The sequence below is a fragment of the Solanum stenotomum genome, chromosome 1 (genome assembly GCF_019186545.1).
Source record: "Solanum stenotomum isolate F172 chromosome 1, ASM1918654v1, whole genome shotgun sequence".
Taxonomy (NCBI): Eukaryota; Viridiplantae; Streptophyta; class Magnoliopsida; order Solanales; family Solanaceae; genus Solanum; species Solanum stenotomum.
The window spans coordinates 9,374,015-9,401,057 of NC_064282.1; the positions used below are offsets into that span (position 1 = coordinate 9,374,015).

The following is a 27,043-nucleotide window of genomic DNA, read 5'->3' on the forward strand; positions in this document are numbered from 1 at the left end:
AACCATATATTTTGAGAAAAGGCAATGGTAAAAAATGAAGAGTTTCAATAGTGATGTCTTTAATCGGCTTTAATTTGGGCTTACACGAATCTTTCAGTACATGTGAGTACTTAAGGTGAAAACATCTTAGAGAGGAAGCAACCACTCATCTTATTAAATTGTAAACATTATGTTTTATGGAAATTATTAGCATATACTGTTACGTTTCAATGTAATTATAAGCATGAAAGGCAACAGTTTATTGTTGCATGTATGATGATGTTAAAATCATTAGCTGACTCTGGATTTTCTGATAGTTCGATCAGCTAGACCTTACGAAGGGTCGTTGAGGACTGTCCGCCAGACAGCAGTGTTTGAGAGGCTTTATAATCTGGTGTAAACACCCACTGCAGATCAGTGTAATATGACCACTCATACTACTTCTACTCTCTAGTCCTTACTCCATCATTGATAACAACATGGATAGCATGGATCGCGTAAAAGCATTAGAGGAGCTTGATGGACACAAAATCAAGAAGTACAATGTGTGGAAGGTCCATCTAAGTGAAGAGAAAGAAGAAAGAGGCCATTTGTGCAAATAGTCATCTCATAATTTCAAGAATTCACAAAAGAAAGACAACCAAACAAGGCCCTTACCTCATTAAGGGTAAAATTGTTAAAGAAGTGTCTTCTTTACTTTATTTTCAAGAATTCACAAAAGAAGTCAATCAAACAAGGCTCTTACCTCATTAAAGGTAAAATTGTCAAATAAGTGTCTTCTTTATTTTATTAGTATAAATAATAGTCTCTTTTATTTGGAAGATTTAGACTATATGGATTTTGAATGTGAAATGAACAAGCTCTTTCAAGAGTGTAGTTTAAGGGTGGAATCCCTTTAGGATAGCCTAGCTTAGTATAGCTTAATCTAGATTAGTGATGGGTGGATTCTCATTGTTGATTTAGGACTTCTTTAACCTTGATTTCACTTGAGATTGCTCATTTGTGGTTTTCAATTTGAGTTGTTTCTTTTCGAATTCAAGTTTCTCTTCTTCCTTAGTTGATTGTTTATTCAATTGCTTTTCTTTCTTCTCTTCTCATCTCTTATTTCTCATCTATCTTACTTTTGTGTTGTTTCATTCCCCATTTGATTTCAATTGGTTTCATCCTCAATTGGAACCCTTATCAATCATAAAGCAGCCATTAGAAATTTTCAAGAAAAGAACTTTTCATTTTTTTTCTCAAAGATGGCAGGAATATTATCACATTTTGCCTTATAAGTAGAATTGTGTTTGAGATTATGGCGATTTTAATGTTTTACTTCCTGTATGAAATTGCTACTTCGTACTATTTTTAAGAGGTTTATTATATTTGTGAGATTGCGTTTATATTTTGATGTGTTATCATGGGCTTATTTTGATATTTACTCACCATTCCTCACGGTTAATCAGGATCTGTTGCAACTGCTGAAGTGACACCGATTTTATCTGAAATCTCTAGCTAAAAAGAGTAGCTATAAAAAGCAGTGATATATATATATATATATATATATATAATTTAAAATGTCAATAATGATACAAAAAAAAAAATTAAGAAATTAACTGCACTGCACTATAACATGTATCTCCAGCAACTCCTATCTTAGCTAGCGCCTAGCAGCATAGATACGAACAAGGCATCAATCAAATACTTATAATTTTAGGGGATGGGAAGCAAGTGCTCCCAGATGTACAAAACAATCGATGATTTAAATTTCAATAGAGTCCACCAACAACGCAATAATATGAGGTTTTAGTACTTTTTCCGGATGAGTGTATCCATCTTGATTGTGCTTATAAGTAACATCAATAATGCGAGCAAGATTGAGAATGCGAGTGAGAATCTCTGTAGAGACAGGAGTTGGTCGAAGGATTCCTTCATTTACATCCTTCCATGCTGTCTCAGCCATTTCTTGGAATTTTTCCATGGCCTCTTCTGTGGATACACCATAATCTCTCATGTAACATTCAATTCCAGTTGCAATCTGACCTCTACCCTTCTCAACCTCATAGGTGGCTATGTCATCAATGACTCGGCATAACGTCACATTAGCCTCAAGAATTTTAGGGTTCTTGGCCAACCATTCAAAATCTTCCTTGTTAGCAGACTTCATTCCCAAATAAGATGTAGTCGTAAGCAAGTAATAAGTGCTGGTAGCTAATGCATTGCTAAGATACTCAGAGACTGGCGGCATATATCCTTCAATGAACCATTTTGCTTCCACAAAATAGTTTCTCACGATTTCTTTCATCTGTCAACAACAAGCCAAGACATTCAACCATCAGTACATAGTTGAAGAACAAATTTCATTTTAATCAAAAATGAAGGAGAAAGTCACGATTCATACTCTTTCTTTCGCGTAGTGAACAACATCAGATCTACCATCCTTGGACAACTCCATTTCATAATCATTGTAGAGATCTAAAAGTGCTTTGTAACTGATTTTCATGTAATCAGGGAGCCGATCAATTTGGCTAATATCCCACCTAATAAATGAAAAAGAAATGAATTTGATAAGTATATCAATTTAACAGAACATATATCATACGAAGAAGCAGAAATATCTAGTGTTTGACTCCTAGGCTTGTCTCAGATAATAAATTGTAGGCAAAAAATTAAAATTGAACACAAATATGTTGTTTGATATGCTCTTTTCCCACCTTTATGGGATCTTCCAATTAAATGATAAAATAGTTTGAGAAGTAGTCCATACCTCTGTATGGCATCGGTGTATATCTCAAGTTCTTTTACAATGCCATAAGCATCGAATGTGTCATCTACTATAGAAATCATTGCTATAGTCTTAGCAAGCATGACACGAGCCTGAGAGTACTGAGGTTCAGCATACACTCCCATCGTCCAAAAGTAGCACTCAACTGCTCTGTCCCTAGCATATGGAAGTGTTGTCACAAAATCCAAATCTTTCCACCACCTACAAAGTAAGTAACAACATATATATCAGATTTTGAGAGTCACTATAAACAAATAATAGCAGTATTATTTTTCATGTAAATTACTAGCATACCTTGATACTTCACTGAGTTCTTGTTTGTGCAACATCTGAAGTAAGTTGAAGTCCAGTTTTGCAAATTGAAGCAACACATCATTCTTCTGTTCCTCCTCTTCGTAGATAGAGATGAAGTATCGTGTCTCAACTCTTGGAATGCTCTTATGGAGAGATTGCTCAAGGGCATGTGTCACTTGCTTACTCAGAGGTGACTTCAAATGTGGAGCTGCAGATTCAAGATGAGCAATAGAGAAAGCAAGTGCCTCTTCCAAAATATCTTCTCCATGAGTCCTTACATGTGAAGCTTCGTATAAGTTCAAAAGACCCTTGATGTCGTTACTAAGAGATTCGTTAAATTTGCCTTTTGCATCTTGGAATCTGCTAAAAAGTTCTGAATCATGAACAAAAATAAAAGATTAGCTTTTAGTAAGTAAAAGTGAAAAAAATAAAATAAAAATTCCTTGGTGTAAGCAAGAAACATAAATATAACAATAAACGAAAAACATGTATATAATAGACCTACTTGGGGAGATATTGTAACCATGTTGTCTCAATAGTCGAAATTGAACGGATAAAGTTTGTAAATCATTGTACTCATGAGCCTCAAAGTTAGGATGTGCTTTGTAAAATTGATCCAACATATCATCTATTTGTTTTTCAAAATGATAAGCAATGCCAAGGCGCTCAACAATGTCTATCAGATCCAATTTCTCAGCCAATGTTCTTCGAGAAGATGCAGATAATATAGCTCTTGATTGTTCCTTCAAAGTATCGATCTCTTGAGCATATTTTCCAGCAATCTGCAAATATATTTAAAAAGATCAAATTAAAATGTATGTTACATTATTACATTCAAAGTCAGAAATGAATGTCCCTATTCATCCAACAAGATAAAGAAAATGAAAGACTTGTACAAAATGAATAGATACCTGATTGTCGAGGGAGAATGAATGGAAACGATCACCCCAAAGACTTGGAGAGAAGTCAGCAACAGGTCGAACAATGTCCTCCTCTTGGTAGTTATTCATTACTGCAGCAGCTGAGGCCATTTATAGTATACTCTTTGCTTGTGGAAAAACAGAGAGAATTTCCTTTCTTTGTATAATGTATTTGTAGTAGAGAACTGAACAAGTGATGATGGAATTGTAAGAGAAAGAAATGAGTATTTATAACGAATGAATTGTGAGAGCCTTTGCCACAGCCATCTTTCACGTACGATTAAAATTCTTTATAATACTATACTATAGTAGTCCGGTTGGCGGTTGCCACACTTGACAATACAATACTCCTCCTATATAGTCTAAAGATATATCATATTATATAAAATATGGCAACACATTTTTTCTCTTTTTTTGGTAAAACTTGTATATACTTGCAGCCTACAATTTGTTACACTACTTTTATCTAAATTCTTGTAAACAGCATGCCTTTTAATGCTGTCATCCTTGACTATTTTTTTCCTCATGATACTTACTTGACTATATGTAATATATTTGCTATCTAAGACAACTACTACTATTTATAATGTATGCCTTTTCTACTAATTTTATATTCCTTGTGTGATGTGTCATTTATTTTTCCTTACAGTGCATTTCGTCTTCCTCCGGATTTTTTTACTTCATAAAACAATGTTTTACTTTGTGTTCTTTACGTACCTATGCATTGGAGTAGCAGGGTCTACTTTGATGAACTTGCTATTCGATTAGTACACAGACCAAGTTATTTCGCGATTATAATTTATGTACTAGTTTATCCATAAAATAATTCCAAGTTGGATTGGGTAAGAGTCTGATATTCAGGGATAATTTATAATGTCAACTAAATACGATATAAATTAATTTAATCCCAAATTTAAATATCCCACATTATTCCGCATACCAAACAACCATCATTTTTAGAGTGTACTATGAAAGAGTCAAGCTTTTCATTAAAGAGATTTAAAATATTTTTTCAGTTAAAGCGAGATTCAAAATATAACATTTATATATTCATTGTAATTTATAATATTTAGATAAACACCCTAGCGCTCCTATCTCTCTGTCCTTGGTACTGTGGAGTGCCGCATGCATGTTTGAGAAAGCACACGCTGAAAGTAAATATTATCAAAGCTTATCTTAATTTAATTTCTTAACTGTCTATTGCAAGAACACTAATATTATTGTTACTAACAAAATCTAAAATACGGACGTAACTTTCATTATAATAACTTATTAAAATCTTATCAGGTATTAGATTAGAATTAATAATTTAACAGTGTAATAATTTCGACAGTGAAAATCTTGAAAGCTTGAATTCATTAATTAATTCTCCGATCCACCTCTACTTACATGAAGCTTTAGTACATATGATTACTCATCTTAATATATATATATATTATCATCATGCCATATTTTATACTAAAAGTGGAAAGCTCTAAAATGCTATTATTTCATTCCTACACTAAATCAAAATATTATACTTAATCTAATTAATTAAATAGTACAATAATTTTGTTTTTATAATATTTTTGTTTAAAACAATAAAATATCTCATATATAAATTGGTTCTTTTCTACTACTCCTAACATCTAATAATAAATTGAGTCTTTTCTACTATTCCTAATATCTATTTTTTAATTGAGTCTTTTCTACTACTCATAACATTACATTATAAATAAGTCTTTTTTACTATTTCATTTGGTTAAAATATTCACAATTTCTTGAGTATTTTTCTTGAGAGTGTGTTATATCTAATAATTCACATAATATAGATCGAAAATATAAAAATAAATTTTAATTATTAAGTTAATCAAACTTTAAGATTAATTATTAGGTTAATCAAAATTTAAGGCTAAAATATAAAGAAGAACAGAAGATATGGGAGAGTGTTCAATTTATTATATATTCAGATATTAGATAATATTTTACCTATGTAATCATATAATTTTTTGATGAAAGATATTCGGCTGATCATCCTTATTTGACTGTAGCTCCGCCCATGTATAGATATAGTTTTATGATATGGCAAAATGTTTTTTTTTTTTGGATTGATATTATCACTATCTCATCTTAATTCTTGTGACCAGCATGCCTTTTTTTCTACTTTAAATTAAATCAACTACGTAAATAAGGGCGTCTTTCACGTTTTCCAAATTCCTGTTACTGAATGCATGCTGACATCCTTGACTATTTTTTTTTCCATAATCCTTACTTGACTATATTATGTGTTGTATGCATTATCTTCTAATTTTATATTCCTTGAGTCCTCTGATTTTCCTTCAGTGCGTGGCGTCTTCGATCCTTTGGATTTTTTAACTACAAGAAATCATGCTTTATTTGTTGTTGGAGGAGAACATATAAATTATTTTTGATGATTGATAAAGTGAATATGGTTCACTACTTGTTGTCTTATGTGTACTCTATAAGGTGAATCAGATTCTCACACGTGACTGCAGTTAATCTGTACAAATATGAAAGATTGCGGCAAAGAAAAAAAAGTACAGAAATAAGGGAGATAAAAAGGAAATAAAGAAAGACCTGAAACACAGAAGCAAAGAAGGAAAGAAATAAAGAAGGAAAGAAACAAATAAGGAAAAAAATAAAGAAGAAAATAAATAAAGAAGTAGCAATTCAAGTCAAATAAGGAAAAAAAATAAAGAAGTAGCAATTAAGAAGTAAATATAGACAAGTTCAAGAAGGAAAATGATTTGTTATTCCTTTCCTTGTAGAAGTTGATGAAGGCAAATCAAACTCTATAAAAGGTTCAAGCCAAAGAGGGAAAAGAGTCGTCTTTGCATAAACACAAATTGAGAGAATTTTCCAGCAAAGCCAGAACGATGTCTATTGCATATTCACAAAATTCATCATCTTGAGAGCAATAGTCATTGGAGCAAAACTGCAGGGCTTCGTCACAACAACACGAGGACCAGGTTCATTCTTCGTCACAACAATACGAGGACCAGATTCACGAGTTGTGTTCAAGTCTGAACTATTGATTGTTGAAGTCTGATTAATTAAAGTCTAGGATTATTAGTCTTTATTGATTTGTTCTAGGTTTATTATTGAGTTGTAATAATTCCTAGATTGTGTAAAAAGGAGTGAGTTTGACTTCTTGGAGAATAGAGTCTTGAGAGAATTGTAACAAGAAGTGGGTTTGACTTCTTGGAGGGTAGAGTCTTGAGAGAATTGTAACAAAAAGTGAGTTTGACTTCTTGGAGGATAGAGTTAAGAGGGAGTTGTGAGAGAATTGTAACAAGAAGCGAGTTTAACTTCTTGGAGAGTTGAGTCTTCGATTATAGTTAATCATTGGAGAGTTAAAGATACTAGAGTTAGTTCCGTTTGAGTTGTAATCTTGAAAATGACGTGAATCTTGAAGTGAATAAGATTGTGGTGTGGTTTTTACCTTCCTTGAGATAGGAAGGTTTCCATGATAAAATCTCTCTCTTTTTTATTGTGTTGCGTTTTGTTTGTCTCGACAAAAGTACAAGAACCTAGTTCTAGTATAGGAGTAAGGTTTCTTCATTTGTGATAATCATGTCGCTATGCACGGTGGGGTTCAGCTCCTATATTGATTTTAACATTTGATGCAGGCAATTGTCAATGATTGACAAATTTGTAATTGACAACAAATGTCAAGAAACACAATCACAATGAAAGAAAATTGTCAATGGTTGGCAAGTTTGTAGTTGACAACAAATGTCGAGAAACACAATCACAAAGAAAGAAAAATATAGAAAATTGTGAGTGTTAAATTAGGTCTTAGGCCTAATTCACACCCCAAAAGCTAGCTCAAAGGGAGGAGGATTGCCCAAGCCTTATAAGGAGTCCACCCATCTCATTAACCACCGATGTGGGACTTTTGTCATTCTTTAACACGCCCAGTGCTTAGCATCTGGTGCGTGGACAATTTTGATTTTGGGGGCCCCCACATTGGGTGAGACGGGCCCTGCTCTGATACTATGTTAAATTAGGTCTTAGACCTAACTCACACCCCAAATGCTAACTCAAAGGGAGGAGGATTGCCCAAGCCTTATAAGGAGTCCACCCATCTCATTAACCACCGATGTGGGACTTTTGTCATTCTTTAACAATGAGGTTTTCAGACTAAGTCTGTGAAGAAAAATAGAATGTGAATGATATTTTTAGTAAGGTGGAAAATCAAAAGAGTGTTATTCCTTTTGAGTGTATAGTAGTCACTTTGAGTATTGTACTCGTGATTACACAATGTAAAATTCTTTGTTATAGTGATATCAGTTGCTCTTCTTGGCCCCTGATTTTTTCCTTATTTATAATGATTTCCACGTAAAATTTTGATGTCATTATTATCTTATTTTATTTTAATTATTTTGATCATATATATTTTTGTGTCAATCCACGTTTTTTCCAACATGCACAGGAGTAGCTGAGTCTATTTGATGAAGTTGGAATTTTAAATTTCTTTTAGAGTGTACTGTGCAGTTAAGAGTAAAGAAATAAACACATCAAAAAAAATAAATTAAGTGGTTCACATCGCCAATGGAGTGCCACGTGTATGTTTGAAAGAGGATATTAGAAAACATTAACTTTATTTTTTCACCTATCCATTGCAGTAAGGGTTATCTTCTCGTTGATTCCCAACCATATATTTTGTGAAAAGGCAATGGTTAAAAATTAAGGAAGAGTTTCAATAGTGATATCTTCAATGGGCTTTAATTTGGGCTTACACGAATCTTTCAGTACTTAAGGTGAAAACACCTTAGAGGAAGCAACCACTCATCTTATTTGAGAGGCTTTACAATCTGGTGTAAACACCCCCTGCAGTTAAATTTTTACCATCAGTGTAATATGACCACTCATACTACTTCTACATTATTTTCTACTAGTTGAAATCGTAATAAAATAGTAAGTACTTATTTTTAAAGAGCTTTTATCTAGCATTAGCAGTAGCTTTTAATTTTGGGGTAAACCTGCTTTTTTGTACTACAAACCCAGTTAGCACTTAGAAACAGAGAGGGTCCTTTGTCTGTACACCTCAATTAGTGGTGTACTAAGACTATTGTTTGCCTTCTTTTCTTCTACTCTTTAGTCCTTATTCCATCATAAAACAGCCGTTAGAAATTTTCAAGAAAAGAACTTTTCATTTTTATTTCTCAAAGATGGCAGGAATATTATCACAATTTGCCTTATAAGTAGAATTGTGTTTGAGATTATGGCTATTTTAATGTTTTACTTCCCGTATGAAATTGATACTTTGTACTATATTTAAGAGGTTTATATTATATTTGGGAGTTTGCTTCTCTTTATATTTTGATGTGTTATCATGGGCTTATTTTGACATTAACTCACCATTACTTACGGTTAATCAGGATCTGTTGCAACTGCTGAAGTGACACCGATTTAATCTGAAATCTCTAGCAAAAAAGAGTAGCTATAAAAAGCAGTAATGTCAATAATGATACAAAAAAATAATTAAGAAATTAACTGCACTGCACTATAACATGTATCTCCAGCAACTCCTATCTTAGCTAGCGCCTAGCAGCATAGATACGAACAAGGCATCAATCAAATACTTATAATTTTAGGGGATGGGAAGCAAGTGCTCCCAGATGTACAAAACAATCGATGATTTAAATTTCAATAGAGTCCACCAACAACGCAATAATATGAGGTTTTAGTACTTTTTCCGGATGAGTGTATCCATCTTGATTGTGCTTATAAGTAACATCAATAATGCGAGCAAGATTGAGAATGCGAGTGAGAATCTCTGTAGAGACAGGAGTTGGTCGAAGGATTCCTTCATTTACATCCTTCCATGCTGTCTCAGCCATTTCTTGGAATTTTTCCATGGCCTCTTCTGTGGATACACCATAATCTCTCATGTAACATTCAATTCCAGTTGCAATCTGACCTCTACCCTTCTCAACCTCATAGGTGGCTATGTCATCAATGACTCGGCATAACGTCACATTAGCCTCAAGAATTTTAGGGTTCTTGGCCAACCATTCAAAATCTTCCTTGTTAGCAGACTTCATTCCCAAATAAGATGTAGTCGTAAGCAAGTAATAAGTGCTGGTAGCTAATGCATTGCTAAGATACTCAGAGACTGGCGGCATATATCCTTCAATGAACCATTTTGCTTCCACAAAATAGTTTCTCACGATTTCTTTCATCTGTCAACAACAAGCCAAGACATTCAACCATCAGTACATAGTTGAAGAACAAATTTCATTTTAATCAAAAATGAAGGAGAAAGTCACGATTCATACTCTTTCTTTCGCGTAGTGAACAACATCAGATCTACCATCCTTGGACATTGTAGAGATCTAAAAGTGCTTTGTAACTGATTTTCATGTAATCAGGGAGCCGATCAATTTGGCTAATATCCCACCTAATAAATGAAAAAGAAATGAATTTGATAAGTATATCAATTTAACAGAACATATATCATACGAAGAAGCAGAAATATCTAGTGTTTGACTCCTAGGCTTGTCTCAGATAATAAATTGTAGGCAAAAAATTAAAATTGAACACAAATATGTTGTTTGATATGCTCTTTTCCCACCTTTATGGGATCTTCCAATTAAATGATAAAATGGTTTGAGAAGTAGTCCATACCTCTGTATGGCATCGGTGTAGATTTCAAGTTCTTTTACAATGCCATAAGCATCAAATGTGTCATCTACTATAGAAATCATTGCTATAGTCTTAGCAAGCATGACACGAGCCTGAGAGTATTGAGGTTCAGCATACACCCCCATCGTCCAAAAGTAACATTCGACTGCTCTATCCCTAGCATATGGAAGCGTTGTCACAAAATCCAAATCTTTCCACTACCTACAAAGTAAGTAACAACATATGTATCAGATTCTGAGAGTCACTACAAACAAATAATAGTAATATTTTTCATGTAAATTATTAGCATACCTTGATACTTCACTGAGTTCTTGTTTGTGCAACATCTGAAGTAAGTTGAAGTCCAGTTTTGCAAATCGAAGCAAATACATCATTCTTCTGTTCCTCCTCTTCATAGATAGAGATGAAGTATCGTGTCTCAACTCTTGGAATGCTCTTATGGAGAGATTGCTCAAGGGCATGTGTGACTTGCTTACTCAGAGGTGACTTCAAATGTGGAGCTGCAGATTCAAGATGAGCAGTAGAGAAAGCAAGTGCCTCTTCCAAAATATCTTCTCCATGAGTCCTTACATGTGAGGCTTCGTATAAGTTCAAAAGACCCTTGATGTCGTTACTAAGAGATTCGTTAAATTTGCCTTTTGCATCTTGGAATCTGCTAAAAAGTTCTGGATCATGAACAAAAATAAAAGATTAGCTTTTAGTAAGAAAAAGTGAAAAAAAACAATAAAAATTCCTTGGTGTAAGCAAGAAACGTAAATACAACAATAAATGAAAAACATGTGTAGAATAGACCTACTTGGGGAGATATTGTAACCATGTTGTCTCAATAGTCGAAATTGAACGGATAAAGTTTGTAAATCATTGTACTCATGAGCCTCAAAGTTAGGATGTGCTTTGTAAAATTGATCCAACATATCATCTATTTGTTTTTCAAAATGATAAGCAATGCCAAGGCGCTCAACAATGTCTATCAGATCCAATTTCTCAGCCAATGTTCTTCGAGAAGATGCAGATAATATAATTCTTGATTGTTCCTTCAAAGTTTCGATCTCTTGAGCATATTTTCCAGCAATCTGCAAATATATTTAAAAAGATCAAATTAAAAAAAGACAAGAAAATAAGAAAGACATGTACAAAATAGATAGATAGATACCTGATTGTCGAGGGAGAACGAATGAAAACGATCACCCCAAAGACTTGGAGAGAAGTCAGCTATGGGGCGAACAATCTCCTCCTCTCCGTAGTTACTCATTACTACAGCAGCTGGGGTCATTTCTAGTGTGTTCACTCTTTGCTTGTGGAAAAAACAGAGAGAATTTTCTTTCTTTCTTTTGTTTGTTATATATCTTTGTAGAAGAGAATTGAACAAGTGATGATGGAATTGTAAGAGTATTTATAAAGAATGAATGGTGAGAAGTGAGAACCTTTGCCACAGCCATCTTTCACGATTAAAATTCTTTATAATACTCTACTGTAGTAGTCCGGTTGGCGGTTGCCACACTTGACAATACGCCTCCTATATAGTCAGTACTGGTCTAAAGATATAAGTATCATATATAATATGGCAACATGACTTTTTTTTGGTAAAACCTGCAGCCTACTTTTATCTAAATTATTGCAAACAGCATGCCCTTTCCTCTGAAAGAATATAAAGAAATATACTAGAAAGGATCGTGAGAAATTTTCTGGATTTTGTATTTCTTCAACTTGGGGACTACAAAGCTAATGTACAAGAAAATATATAGAAACTTATAGGGATATCGTGTTTGATTAATCTTTTTTAAAAAGTGGTTTTGAGAGTCAAATTACGAAAAATGGTAAGTATGAATGTATTTTTAATATTAAGATTATTTTATATTCAAATTTTCAATCAATATTATACATACATAAATAAATAAATAAAATATTAATATAATATTAACATGATGGCTTAAATATAATTCAAAATATCAAGAAAAATAAATTTAAAAATCATTCCACAAATTAAACCACTATATACGAAAAATTCACCACAAAAATAAATAAAGTCCTTCATATTTTTATTTCTACAAAATGTTGTTATTACATTTATTTATGATTCTGTAAAATAAAACATAAAATAATAAATAATAATAATATATAAACATAAAATAAAAAATAAAAAGTTATTAAATAAATAAATAAAAATTCTTGATTGAAACTTAACCAAACTTATGAGATATGCTAATTAATTAATAAGGATATATTGGTAAATATGTATATATGAGACTTGTGAGGGATATCTTAGTCTTTAAGAAAATAGTTTTATGCTTTTGCTTTTTTTTAAAAGCAGACATTTTTAGTTTCTTCCTAACAACAGAAAAACAGTTTCCGCTTCTGCTTTTATTTAAAAGCAATTTTAAGAATTTGCCAAACACTATATTTTTTTCATGAAAAAACACTTTTAACCTCCTAACAACAATGCCAATCGGGCTCTAAGTTACCGAAAACATCTTCTGCTTAATGTTGTCATCCCTGACTATTTTTTCCCTCATGATCCTTACTTGACTATATGTAATAGTACTAATATATTTGCTAACTAAGATAACTACTACTCTGGGAACATGCATTGTATATTTTATCCTAAAATATTTAAAATAAATTTTATATTACAAATGATAAATTTTAAATGACATATATATTATTAGACTTTTTATGTGCTATAAAATAAAAATCAAAGCAATACAATAAAAAATAAATAACAAACTCATAAATTGAGATTAGAAGTTCTGCAATTTTGATGTTACTTTAGTGATATATATATAGTACTTTAATTTAAAGATAAATACAATTGTAATAAAAGATATTTATGTTGTAAAATTAACTATTATGCATGAAAAATAAAAACTAAATTGATGCATATATTGAATCGCATCATGATCAATCCAAACATGGTTAGAAGTCATAAAACCTTGTTTCGATTCAAACATATGAATATTAAGAAAGTAAGCAAAAAAAAAAAAGATGGGGATGGGGATGATAAGTACCTAAAACTAAAGATGGTGGAGGAAAAGGCTCAAGAAATTGTGAATATTTTAACCAAATGAAATAGTAAAAAAGATTTATTTATAATGAGATGTTAGGAATAGTAGAAAAGACTCAATTTATTTATGAAATGTTAGGAGAAGTAGAAGAGACTCACTTTATTATAAGATGTTTGAAGTAGTAGAAAAGACCAATTGTTATGAGATGTTTTTTTCTTTTTTAAATAAAGATCTAATTTCCAAACTTAATGCATTATACCTACATTCAAAGAGAATGTTAAAAGACTAAAACGTTGTCATATTAAAAGTAAATGAACTATTAGTTAAATGAACCTGGGCTATATTGGATTTAATTTACTCAAATTCATCATGTTTGGGTTTTAAAAGAATAATTAAATTAATTTAATTTTTTATATTTTTTAATATTTTAATTAAATCTAGGGGTAAAATAGTAATTCAACTTTTCATTTTGGAGTTTTCCACTTTTAATAATACTAGTCCTGGACACATGTTTTGCATGTGAGTCCTGTGAAAGGTATGAATTATTGTCAAAAATCACATTTTAATCGGTATCACAAGCTATTCAAATAAAAAATATAATTTAAAATCGATAAACAATCAATGTATTCAAATAACTTCTTTATTGTATGTCAAATGATTAGACATTTGATGAATCTGCAAAATTTAGTTTGGTAACTAAAATAATGAGGTACATTTTTATGTTATTAGGTCCAAACATATGATATATTAGTATGTGCAAAAATGAATAACAAAAATGATTAATGGTTCTCATTTAAATGCACAATAAGAAAGTTTCTACATATACCTTAAATTGATATCTATACATCAAGTCAACACCCATGAATGTTTCATGAAAGAAAAATTCTATAATGGAGAAAGAAAGCAAGAACAAAAGTTGAGGATATTGCAAAGAAAGTCCTCATGCTCTGAAAAGAAAACTTTGTTATTATTAGAGACAACATATCAACATAAGACTGTTCACTGTTTAATACTACACGTGTATTAAATTTACTCTTTTTTTTTCTGCTGCTATTTTTTCTTCTTGATTACCAATTTTCAGCATTTTTTTGGTTATCCTCACTTGTAACTTCTAACTCTCTTATCTTCTCATGTTGAATTGTGCAATTTACTTAATTCGATTTCCTATTGTGAGCTTCCATCTTTGTAAGTTGGTTCTTATATAGCATTAAGAAATGACCCTTTAAATTCAAATTTTAATTCTGAAATTGATTTCTACATTAAAGTGATGAATGACTTTTCATATCATAACTTTTTAACTTTTTCCATTATGAGATTTATAATTACTATTAAAAGCAATATCAATGTACTCATTTAGTCATTTATCAAGAAAATGATAATTTAATTATTACAAGGCTTAAGGACTTCAAATTCTATCATTATGTAATTAAAATATTTATCTTTAATCAAATTTTAATTTAGAAAAGAGGCAAAATGGTAATTTAACTTTTCACTTTGGAACTTTCCACTTATAATATATATATATATGATATCATGATAAGATGATAATATATCTTTTCTACTAATATTATATTCCTTGTGTGATGTGCCATTGTTTTTCCTTCAGTGCATTTCATCTTCCTCCGGATATTTTTACTTCATAAAACAATGTTTTATTTGTGTTCTTTACGTAGCTATGCAGTGGAGTAGCTAGGTCTACTTTGATGAATTTGCTATTCGTTTTGTACGCGGACAAAATTATCTCGCAATTATAACTCATGGACTAGTTTATTCATAGAAAAATTCTAAGTTGGATGTGGTAAGGAATAAAGTATCAATCTAATTCCAAACTTAAATATCCCGCCTTATCCGTGTACCCAAACAATCATCTTTTTTAGAGTGTAGTGTATTGTATTGTAAAGGAGTCAAAATTTTCATTAAGGAGATTCAGAATATAACCCTGTATATACACTGTAATTTTTAATATTAATTTAAGATTAACACCCTTGAGCTCCTTTATATCTCTGTCCTTGGACCTTGATACTGTGGAGATGTTTGAGAAAGCACACGCTGAAAGTAAATATTATCAAAGCTTATCTTGATTTAATTTCTTACCTGACTATTGCAAGAGCGGTAATATTCTTGTTACTAACAAAAATCTAAAATACGGATGCTCCGATTCACATTAATTATTTGGCTTACACGCAGAAGCGGATGCAACTTTCAGTATAGAGTGTGTATATATATATATATCACATATTAAAATTTATTACCTATTATATCCAAACTCATAATTTAATGTAGTATAATTATTTTTGTAGAGAATAGCAGAAGAAATGTATATTGCGAAACCTTCTGCTATCCCAAAATCGTTAACTAAAATTGAAAGATTCAACTAAAGAAAAGGAAGCTAGAAAGGAGAGTTTGTTTATATAAGAAGACTCTTGAATTAGATTTGTTTTTGAGTTTTCTTGGGTTTATTACAAATGCCTAATGTCACCCCTATTTATACTTGTATAGGGATGCTTCAAGAAATTATTCTAGATATATCTACAAGAAATATCTAGATATCCTTGTCTTTTAACTATGTAACAAGAATCTAGATATTACTATACTTTACTATAAATATCTAATTATCTAGAACATTTATACTTTTCTTAAGTATAAATATCAAAGATATTTACTCTACCAAATTTTAGAAAGTTCTACTAAATATCTATGATATTTTTGTACTTCTAAAAAATCAACTTTAATTTTTCATAATTTTAATAGTGAAAATCTTAAAAATTGAATTCATTTTATTACATTATATTTTATATTAAAAGTGGAAAGCTCTAAAGGGTAGCGTTGCATTATAATATTTTATTTAAAAGAATAAAACCAATTCATAAATAAATTGAGTCTTTTCTACTACTTCTAACCTCTTATAATAAATTGAGTTTTTTCCACTATTCATAACATTTCATAATAAATTAATTAAGTCTTTTCTACTACTCTTAAATTCTCTACATAAATAAGTCTTTTCTACTACTCCTATTTTATTTGGTTGAAATATACACAATTTCTCGAGTCTTCTTTTCTACCATCTTTCGTTTCAAGTACTTATCATCTCCCTCCTTTTTTTTCTCCTACTATTTAAATACTTATGAGTTTAAGTCGAAGCAAGATTCTGCGACTTCTAACTACATTTGGGTAGATCATCTTGTGATTTAATGTGTATCAATTTATTTTTATTTTTCATACATAATAATTAATTTTAGGAGATATATACTACTATTACTAGATACATTTTTCTTTAAATTAAAAGACTATTTTTAAAAAAAAAATCATTTAATTTATATGTCACTACAATATCATTTAATTCCCAATATTTTCTAACCTTAACTTATGAGTTGTTATTTTTTTTCTTTCATGTTTTGATTTTTATTTTATAGCACAAAGACAATTCAATAATCCAAATATACTCCCTCTATTTAGTTTTACTTGTCACCATTTGATTTAACATACCCATTAGTAAAACAATTATTGATATAAATATTTTACCAAACTATCCTTATTAAATGATGTTTAGTATTAAGTCTTGAAAAATGATTTGGAGAAAGAATATTTAATGCTGAAGATAAAACATGAAAAAATATAATCGTAAAAATGAAAATCATTTTAGGAATAAGCAACAGATAAAAGTGGACGGAGGGAGTATTATTTAAAATTTATCATTTGTAATTTCCCAAATATAGGCAACATAGCTGGTTGTTGCATGATATGATGATGTTAACATCAGTAGCTAACAGTGGATTGTGTGGTAGTTGGATCAGCGAGACTGTCGGGTGCCCACAACACGCATCTCACCTTTTTCCTTGCTTAGTGACTTTGAATCTACGACCTTAGGTCGTAGGCGAAGGGTGTCTCCAAAAATATTACTTGTACGAGCTGTGTGAGTATTAGTAATTTAAAAGAGCTTGCTTGTTTGGATTGACTTTTGGCTTATGACTTATAAGTCATGTTAAATTAGGTCTTAGGCCTAACTCACACCCCATAAGCTAGCTCAAAGGGAGGAGGATTGACCAAGCCTTATAAGGAGTCCACCCATCTCATTAACCACCGATGTGGGACTTTTGTCATTCTTTAACATCCCACCTCACGCCCAGTGCTTAGCATCTGGTGCGTGGGCAATTTTGATTTTGGGGGCCCCAACATCGGGTGAGACGGGCCCTGCTCTGATACCATGTTAAGTTAGGATTTTTAACTTATGATTTTTGGCTTATTTTTGTTATTTTGGCTTTAAAATAAGTGCTTATAAATACTTTTTAACTTTACCCAAACACTTCAAAACTGCTTAAAAGCTATTCTAGCTTAAAAACACCTAAAATAAGTCAATTCAAACGGGCATCTAAAAGTAGCTTTTAATTTTGGGGAAAGCATTGTTATTGTACTACAAACTGAATCTGCAGTACAATGGGATTCAATTAAAAGTTAGAAACAGAAAGGGTCCTATGTATGTACTCCTCAATTAGTGGTACTATCACTTGTACTATGACTATTTCTTCTTCTGGTCCTTACTCCATCAAAAAACAGCCATTGCACTAATTACCTTTTGGTCATTGAAAATTTTCATCAGGAAAAGGCCTTTTCATGTATACTCCAGATGGAAGGAATGTTTAGCATTATTGGCGAAAGGAGTCCCTATATATTGAGGTAATTATGGTGTAGAATGATATTCAAAAGTGGAGAGGATAGACAGGGACGAGGCAGCGCATGAGATGTACAATTTTACTAGTTGCCCATTCCATGCACAGCCTCTTCCCTGGTTCTCCTCCCCCAAATCTCTCTCTTTTTTTTCCCTTTTATTTCCGGTCTATGACATTATAAAGTCCAGGAACGCGAAAAAAGGTACTAGTAATTGCTAAAATAATGAAATGGTCATAATCAATAATTTTATTTTTGATGAGGCTAGTCAATATGGACCCCTAGATCAATAGACCTGCATTATTAGACCAAGGACATGATTAACCAAGTGTCTCAGTATAGTATCACGATTCGTCTTATAAGTAGTTTAATGATTGAGATTATGGTGATTATAATTTATTTCCTGTAAGAAATTGATACTTTGAATATTCTTTATTATTATTTGATTACCTAGCTACCGTAACTAGCTACAGATATACCATCAAATGTAGATCAATTACTTATTTGAGGGGCTAGTAACCAAGTGCTCCCGTACACAACAATTGATGCTTTAAATTTTAATGGAGTCCACAAACAAGGCCATAATGTGAGGTTTTAGTACTTTTTCAGGATGAGTGTATCCATCTTGGTTATGCTTGTAAATGACACCCATGATGCGAGCAAGATTGAGAATACGAGTGAGAATCTTCATAGATACAGGAGTTGGTCGTAGAATTCCTTCATTTAGATCCTTCCACGCTATCTCAGCCATTTCTTGAAATTTTTCCATTGCCTCTTCTGTTGATACACCATGATCTCTCATGTAACACTCAATTCCAGTTACAATCTGACCTCTATCCTTCTCAACCTGGATTGGAAGTTAGAATGTGTTCGTAGAAGTATGAAATCAATTTTTATCACTTCATGGTTGCAACTAGGTAAACGCATATATCTAACTTTAGTTGATGCAATGTATACCTCATATGTGGCTAGGTCATCAATGACTCGACATAAGGTCACATTGGCTTCAAGAATTTTAGGGTTCTTGGCCAACCATTCAAAATCTTCCTTGTTAGCACACTTCATGCCAAAGCAGGATGTAGTTGTAAGCAAGTAATAAGTGCTAGTAACTAATGTAGGTTAAGATACTAGGAAAAAGGTGGCATATATCCATCAATTAACCATTTGGCTTCCACAAAGTAGTTTCTCACTGTTTCTTTCATCTGTCAAACAACAAGCAAAGACATTCAACCATCACTACATATCAAAACAATAACTTTCATTATAAGCAAAAATGAGGAGAAAAAAACCTGATTAATATTGAGTTAACCAGTATAATTCACGATTCATACCCTTTCTTTTGCATATTGAACAACATCAGATCTGCCATCCTTTGACAACTCTGTTTCATAATCGTTATAGAGATCTAAAAGTGCTTTGTAGCTGATTTTCATGTACTCTGGGAGCCGATCAATTTGGCTAATATCCCACCTAATAAATGCAAAAGCAAATGAATTTGACAAGTTCAATTTAACATAACATACATCAAGAAGGAGAAACATCTAGTGTTTGACGTCAAGGCATGTCTCCAATTACAAATTGTAGGGGGGAGGGGGGGTTATATATACAATTTTACATAAATATGTTGTTTGATATGGTCTTTTCTTGAGCCCGGCACCAAAACGGACACTTTTTGAACCTTAAACACCAAAAGGGACCTCTCTAAAAACACACCAAAATGGACAGTTCGCCCACCTTTATGGGATCATCTAATTAAATGATAAAATGTTTGAGAAGTAGTCCATACCTCTGTATGGCATCAGTGTAGACCTCAAGTTCTTTACAGTCTTAGCAAGCACGACACGAGCCTGAGAGTATTGAGGTTCAGCATATACTCCCACTGTCCAGAAGTAGCACTCGACTGCTCTGTCCCTAGCATATGGAAGGGTTGTCACAAAATCTAAATCTTTCCACCACCTACAGAATAAGTACCAATCTTAGAAATTACTATCAACAAATAATTTATATTTTTGATGTAAATTATTAGTGTACCTTGATACTTCGCTTAGTTCTTGTTTGTGCAACATCTGAAGTAAGTTGAAGTCCAGTTTGGAAAATCGAAGCAGCACATCACTCTTAAATTCCTCCTCTTCATAGATGGAGATGAAGTAGCGTGTCTCGACTCTTGGAATGCCCTTATGGAGAGATTGCTCAAGGGCATGAATCACTTGTTTACTCAGAGGTGACTTCAAATGTGGAGCTGCAGATTCTAGATAAGCAGTGGAAAATGAAAGCACCTCTTCTAAGATGTTGTCTCCATGAGTCCTTACATGTGAAGCTTCATATAAGTTCAATAGACCCCTGATGTTGTTACCAATGGATTTGTTTAAATTTCCCTTTGCATCTTGGAATCTGTTAAAAATTTCTGGTTCAAATCAAAAACAAAATTTCCTTCAAATTTTGTCCAAAGAAAAAGAAAAAAAAGAAGTTAGTCCTCGTACATTTAATTAGGGAAAAACAAAACTAAAGATATAACAAGAAATTAATGAAGTAGAACTTAATAGATATATTACTTGGAGAAATATTGTAGCCATGTTGTCTTAGGAGTCGAAATTGAAGGGATGAAATGCATAAATCATTGTATTCATGAGCCTCAAAGTTAGGATCAATGTTAAAAATGTGGTTCAACATGTCGTCTATTTGTTTTTCAAAGTGACAAGCTATGCCAAGACGCTCAACAATGTCTATCAGATTCAATTTCTCAGTCAATGTTATTCCACAAGAAGCAGACAACAAACTCCTTGTTTGTTCCTTCAAAGTCTCAATCTCTTGAGCATACTTCTCCGCAACCTCTACATATATATAAAAACAAAAAAAAAAAATCATTTTAAAAACAAGTCTGTTCCAATTACAACTGATTATATATATAACAGCATTACAAAGGAAGTTCCTTAAATACCTGATTGTCAAGGGAGAATGAACGGAACCGATCACCCCAAAGACTTGGAGAGAAGTCAGCAACGGGGCGAATAATTTCCTCCTCTTGATAGTTACTCATTACTGCAGCTGGGGCCATTTCTAGTATATACACTTTGCTTGTGGATAATCAGAGAGACTTTCCTTTCCTTTCTTTTGTTTGTTAAGTGGTAGAGAAACTGAACAAGTGATGATGAAAATGTAAGAGGAGGAAGTGAGTATTTATAATGTATGGTCATGAGAGCCTTTGTCTAAGCCATCTTTCACGTTTAAAAAATATCTTGTTACTGTTGCTAGTCATCCAACTGCCGCACTTTGTTGACTATACATTAGGAAAATCTAATTAATTCGTATTAATTTTTTTTTTCATTTATCAGTAATGAGTTAACAATTTACCTATTTTTATGATAGCGATTTTGATTTTCTTTTGTTATCTGGTTATTCGTTCTTAATAGTTTGAAACTTTTTTTTAACGGATTAAGCGATAACTCAATAATAAATTAAATAATTTATTTATACCATTGTATATAAATTAAAGTTTTTGGCTTAGAGTTTAATTTCCTACTTTTATTTTTGGCTATCTCGAACTCTTGGTTATTCTACAAAGTAAAAGTGTTTGCTTTTGAGCAAGATGCAATTTGTGAATTCATGTGCATGGTTTCGTTCATTTGGTTTGACTGATAAACCAATAACCGATAAGTCAATATCTTAATGGTTCTATAGCGGTTTAGCATCTCTACAAACCGATAACCAATAAGTCAAACCGATAAACTTTAAAATCAAATCGAACTGAGCAATAATACTCAGCCTATATATACACACTCAGCATGTTTTTTTTCCTTTTTGAATTTTAATTTTATATACTATTTTTAACTGTTTAAATGAGATAATATCTAGATTTTTAAATTTTTTAGTTTTCAATAAAAACTTCAAGTCAATAAATTTTATTGAAAAAATTAATTAAATAAGTTGACTGACTTTGTAAGTAAAACACACAGTTTACTTATTTTTTGTGAAAAGAGTCCATAATAGAGTGACTTTTGATTTAAAAATTAAAGTTGTTGAATAACTTTCTATGAAAAAATTCATAGTTAAATGACTTTTGAGTTAAAAATCAAAATTGAGTGACTTTATGTGAAAAAAGTTCATAATTAAGTGACCATCTGAGCATGTTTAAATTTTTTTAACCAGTTGTAGCATGTAGCCCATACTTATCTTTTAGAGACCTAATATATACAAAAAAAATTTAAAAAAATTGTATGATAACTGTATAGAAATTAAATCAATTCTTTTTTAATTCCTTGTGCCTTATCGTATTCTTTTTCCTTGTTTGGCGACTGGAGATTTTGTTGGCTTAGAGTTTCGAATTTCAACTCAAGAAAAAGACTATATATTATACATAAAAAATATAGTGACATTGTATGTGTTCGTTATTCACTACAACAAAAACATTTTTTAGCGGTAATAATTAGATACATTAATAAAGAGTGTTAAAGTCTTTACCGGTATTAGTTAAGTGTCATTAGATTCAATGTCGCTAAAGTCTTTAGGAACATATACAAAGAGTGTTAATTGCCACTAAAAATAAATATTTAATGACAATTGCTAATTAATTACCGCTAAAGATATTTTTAATGTACTGATTGTTTATGTTAGTTTTTCTTGCCATTATTGCATATTCATGTGTGCTTGTTGATTCATGGTCTACTTTGATGGCACTTTTAGAATTTTTTATTTCTTTGGCTGCAGAATGTAGCAACTTTGAATTCAAAATTGCCTCAAAGTGTTTTTACTTTCTGAGGTAACCTAAATTCATTTTCACTTGTCAATTTCTACATAAAAGTATTTTTTTCTTTTAAGTTTGTTCATAGCTTAGTGCTCATTTAGAAAGATTAAAAAATGTTTTTAAGTACTCATTTTTAGGTTAATTTTTTTTAAATAAGTCACAAGTCAAAAATAGAGTATCATCTACTTATGACTTTTAACTTTTAACTTTGACTTATAATTTATTTTTATAAGCTCGCTCATCCAAGCAGGTTCTTAATCTCGTCTCTCTTTTTTATTTTCTTTTTTCCTTCGTGAGATTTACATGTATATATATATAACTATTACCACAAATAATATTACACACTACTAGGGATTTAATTTGTCTTACAAAGTAGTCCCTTTAGGCTTCATAGTATTGTAAACAACTGAAAAACGAAATGAGGAGGGGGAGTGTAGAGACAAATGTGAGAAAAAAACATGGAAGTTGTAGACACTTGCAGGAGTTGTCATTAATCTAGCAAGTAATTTGCCCTACATTTTTATTTTTTTATTTTTTGTTACTTGTTACATAAAATGATAAAATTTATCACATAAAAAATTGTGTGGTAAACTTTAAAATTGGATGACTTTTACCTAATAAAAAGATTAGAATAATAAATTTAAAGTTGAATGACCCTCGAGCTGTAATACAGACATACTCATCCTTAGGAATTTTCATTTTTAAAATTATATATAAAAGAATATATATGATTTTTTCTGATTCTTGATTTTAATTGTTAGCTCTGCGGTACTTTTCTTGACACGCTAAATATAAATTCAAATGATTCAATCTTTTTAAGGTTATGAATAAACCGTTCCATTGAAATATTTTCATGTGAGAAAAATTCTCCCTAGCTAATACATGATAATTTCTTTTTCTTTTATATATACTTTCAAATCTTACCAAATTTTAATAATTAAAAAAGAAATAAACAAATGGCTCCTGTTGACTATAATGTCCAAAAATTTGCAGTTGCCCTTGCAATGGAGGTCAATACGTCTTTAACAGGTACGGAATATTCAATTCTTTATTTATTTTCTTGTGGCTAATCAGAAACTGTTGAAGCATATTCTTTCACGTCATGACTTTCAGAATTGTTTTACATAACTTAAACAAATTAAGCTAAAGCAGCTAGATAGAAACTGAGGTAATTAAATTTAAATATTATCAATGATGATACAAAGAAGAAAGTTAAGAAGGTAACTTCATTGCACGATATCACCAATTACTTATTTAAGGGACTGAGAAGTAGCAAGCGTTCCTTGGTGAATTGATAATTTAAATTTCAATAGAATCTACCAACAAAGCGATAATGTGAGGTTTTAGAACCTTCTCCGGATGAGTGTATCCATCTTGATTGTGCTTGTAAGTGACATCTATAATACGGGCGAGATTGAGAATACGAGTAAGGATTTCTGTAGAGACAGGTGTTGGTCGAAGAATTCCTTCATTTACATCCTTCCATGCTATCTCAGCCATCTCTTGGAATTTTTCCATTGCTACTTCTGTTGATACGCCATAATCCCTCATATAACACTCAATTCCAGTTGCAATCTGACCTCTACCCTTCTCAACTTCATAGGTTGCTATATCATCAATGACTCGACATAAAGTCACATTGGCATCAAGGATTTTAGGGTTCTTAGCCAACCATTCAAAATCTTCCTTGTTAGCAGATTTCACGCCCAAGTAGGATGTTGTCGTAAGCAAGTAATAAGTGCTAGTAGCTAATGCATTGCTAAGATACTCAGAAACAGGCGGCATATATCCTTCAATGAACCATTTTGCTTCCACAAAGTAGTTTCTCACGATTTCTTTCATCTGTCAAAGACACTCAAGTACATCAGTATTTATTCAAAAAATAAATTTCCTTATACGCAAATTAAAGATGAGGAGAAAAAGCTACAGATATTCGTTAACAAACTGATAAGTCATGATTCATACTCTTTCTTTGGCGTAGTGAACAACATCGGATCTACCATCCTTTGACAACTCTGTTTCATAATCGTTGTAGAGATCTAGAAGTGCTATATAACTGATTTTCATGTAATCTGGGAGCCGATCAATTTGGCTGATATCCCACCTAATAAAACACAAATTAAGATTAAGTTAGTTTCCCCCGTCTAATAAATCCATCAACTGTTGGAGAGGCAAGTTCATACCTCTGTATGGCATCGGTGTAAACCTCGAGTTCTTTTACTATTCCATAAGCATCGAATGTGTCATCTACTATCGAAATCATTGCTATAGTTTTAGCAAGCATGACACGAGCCTGAGAGTATTGAGGTTCAGCATACACTCCCATCGTCCAAAAGTAACATTCGACTGCTCTATCCCTAGCATATGGAAGTGTTGTCACAAAATCCAAATCTTTCCACCACCTATAAATTAAAATAAGAATCAATCTTAAAAATTTAGAATTGAAATGAGAAATTACTACAACAAGTAATTTATATTTTTAATGTAAATTATTAGTGCACCTTGATACTTCGCTTAGTTCTTGTTTGTGCAACATCTGAAGTAAGTTGAAGTCCAGTTTGGCAAATCGAAGCAGCACATCATTCTTAAATTCCTCCTGTTCATAGATAGAGATGAAGTAACGCGTCTCAACTCTTGGAATGCTCTTATGGAGAGATTGCTCAAGGGCATGTGTGACTTGCTTATTCAGAGGTGACTTCAAATGTGGAGCTGCAGATTCAAGATGAGCAGTGGAGAAAGCAAGTGCCTCTTCTAAGATGTCTTCTCCATGAGTCCTTACATGTGAAGCTTCATATAAGTTCAATAGACCTTTGATGTCGTTGCTAAGGGGTTCGTTAAACTTTCCCTTTGCATCTTGGTATCTGCTAAAAAATCGATCTGGTTCAAGTTGAAAACAAAATATATTACTATTAGTTACGTATTAATTACTACTAGCTAGTGTAACGGTGTTGATTATTATATTATATTATATTACGTACTTGGAGGGATATTGTAACCATGTTGTCTCAGTAGTCGAAACTGAAGGGATAAAGTAGTTAAGTCACTGTATTCATGAGTCTCAAAGTTAGGATGTGCTTTGTAAATTTGATCCAACATGTCTTCTATTTGTTTCTCAAAATGGTAAGCTAAGCCAAGGCGCTCAACAATGTCTATCAGATTCAACTTCTCAGCCAATGTCATTCCACTCGCAGCTAACAACATACTCCTTGTTTGCTCTTTCAATGTTTCAATCTCTTGAGCATACTCTTTTGCAACCTATAAATTAATTTATCCAAATGAAAATTTTCTATATAATACTACATTTTATTAAACAAGTTAATTAATTTGTGCTTTAAACAGACAGACAAATCAATTATATAAATACCTGATTATCGAGGGAGAAATAATGGAAACGATCACCCCAAAGACTTGGAGAGAAGTCAGCAACAGGGCGAACAATCTCCTCCTCTCCGTAGTTACTCATCACTGCAGCAGCTAGGGCAATTTCTTCTACAGTTGGCTTGTGAAACAGAAGTGTTAATTTTGTGCTTAGAGAAATTGAACAAGTGATGATGGAAATGGAAGTGAAGGAAATGAGTATTTATAATGTATGGTGAGAGTCTTTTGTCACAGCCATCAATATAATCTTTCACGTTTAAATACTTATTGCCGTCTGGTTGCCGCACTTGACTATTGTACTGGTTAGTGTATAAAAGTTTAATCAATTCCATTTTTAATCTTTTTTGGCGTCTGTCTGTAAGTCTCTAAGGGTTTCTAGTGTCAATTCACAAAACGACTTACAACATAAAATATTACTAAACTAGTATGAGACATTGCATTATTTTGTCTTTTAGTCTTTTTTGTCACAATTATTGCACCATGTATTTGGAATGTTGATTTGAGGTCTATTTCGATGGCACCCAAAATATATAATAATATTGGATTTCCTTGAGTGCAGAATGTAGCAACTTTGAATTGAAAATCATGTCCCAAAAGAAAAATAAAGGACGATATGCAATATTTAATTTAATTTATTGAATTAAAC

General features: G+C 31.9%; 4 protein-coding genes and 1 pseudogene across 4 annotated transcripts; all 5 read right to left on the reverse strand.

The window, feature by feature from the left end:
* Positions 1–1,511: 1,511 nt before the first annotated feature.
* LOC125868239 (vetispiradiene synthase 1-like) lies at positions 1,512–4,138 on the reverse strand. Its single transcript, XM_049548871.1, has 6 exons — positions 3,952–4,138; positions 3,546–3,822; positions 3,041–3,413; positions 2,729–2,947; positions 2,363–2,501; positions 1,512–2,266 (listed from the first exon to the last, which is right to left on the reverse strand). The coding sequence occupies exons 1-6, from the start codon at positions 4,069–4,071 to the stop codon at positions 1,724–1,726; spliced, it is 1,671 nt and encodes a 556-aa protein (XP_049404828.1). The 5' UTR covers positions 4,072–4,138; the 3' UTR covers positions 1,512–1,723.
* A 5,378-nt stretch (positions 4,139–9,516) lies between these two features.
* Positions 9,517–11,884, reverse strand: LOC125853677 (vetispiradiene synthase 1-like). The gene is given in 8 exon segments (XM_049533403.1): positions 9,517–10,148; positions 10,245–10,293; positions 10,295–10,366; positions 10,594–10,808; positions 10,899–10,976; positions 10,978–11,276; positions 11,408–11,684; positions 11,765–11,884. Coding segments are annotated over 8 exon segments (1,653 nt in total). The 3' UTR covers positions 9,517–9,605.
* Positions 11,885–18,828: 6,944 nt separating this feature from the next.
* Positions 18,829–19,343, reverse strand: LOC125853681 (vetispiradiene synthase 3-like). Its single transcript, XM_049533407.1, has 2 exons — positions 19,236–19,343; positions 18,829–19,125 (listed from the first exon to the last, which is right to left on the reverse strand). The coding sequence occupies exons 1-2, from the start codon at positions 19,341–19,343 to the stop codon at positions 18,829–18,831; spliced, it is 405 nt and encodes a 134-aa protein (XP_049389364.1).
* Positions 19,146–21,333, reverse strand: LOC125853682 (vetispiradiene synthase 1-like; annotated as a pseudogene).
* A 2,839-nt stretch (positions 21,334–24,172) lies between these two features.
* On the reverse strand, positions 24,173–26,551 carry LOC125868250 (vetispiradiene synthase 1-like). Its single transcript, XM_049548882.1, has 6 exons — positions 26,384–26,551; positions 25,998–26,274; positions 25,521–25,896; positions 25,203–25,421; positions 24,985–25,123; positions 24,173–24,861 (listed from the first exon to the last, which is right to left on the reverse strand). Exons 1-6 carry the CDS (start codon positions 26,480–26,482, stop codon positions 24,319–24,321), a joined length of 1,653 nt encoding a protein of 550 aa, XP_049404839.1. The 5' UTR covers positions 26,483–26,551; the 3' UTR covers positions 24,173–24,318.
* Positions 26,552–27,043: the final 492 nt, after the last annotated feature.

What these genes read in the sequence shown, in the direction of transcription:
- LOC125853681 (XM_049533407.1), bottom strand. Translation starts at nt 19,343, where the DNA reads ATGAAGTGTGCTAACAAGGAAGATTTTGAATGGTTGGCCAAGAACCCT. An exon ending in ATGACCTAGCCACATATGAG is followed by an intron (nt 19,126 to 19,235) that starts GTATACATTGCA and finishes CTTCCAATCCAG; the next exon opens with GTTGAGAAGGATAGAGGTCA.
- LOC125868239 (XM_049548871.1), bottom strand. Translation starts at nt 4,071, where the DNA reads ATGGCCTCAGCTGCTGCAGTAATGAATAACTACCAAGAGGAGGACATT. An exon ending in CATTCTCCCTCGACAATCAG is followed by an intron (nt 3,823 to 3,951) that starts GTATCTATTCAT and finishes ATATATTTGCAG; the next exon opens with ATTGCTGGAAAATATGCTCA. An exon ending in TACACCGATGCCATACAGAG is followed by an intron (nt 2,502 to 2,728) that starts GTATGGACTACT and finishes TTCATTTATTAG; the next exon opens with GTGGGATATTAGCCAAATTG.
- LOC125868250 (XM_049548882.1), bottom strand. Translation starts at nt 26,482, where the DNA reads ATGAGTAACTACGGAGAGGAGGAGATTGTTCGCCCTGTTGCTGACTTC. An exon ending in TGGTTACAATATCCCTCCAA is followed by an intron (nt 25,897 to 25,997) that starts GTACGTAATATA and finishes AACTTGAACCAG; the next exon opens with ATCGATTTTTTAGCAGATAC. An exon ending in TTCACTACGCCAAAGAAAGA is followed by an intron (nt 24,862 to 24,984) that starts GTATGAATCATG and finishes TGTCTTTGACAG; the next exon opens with ATGAAAGAAATCGTGAGAAA.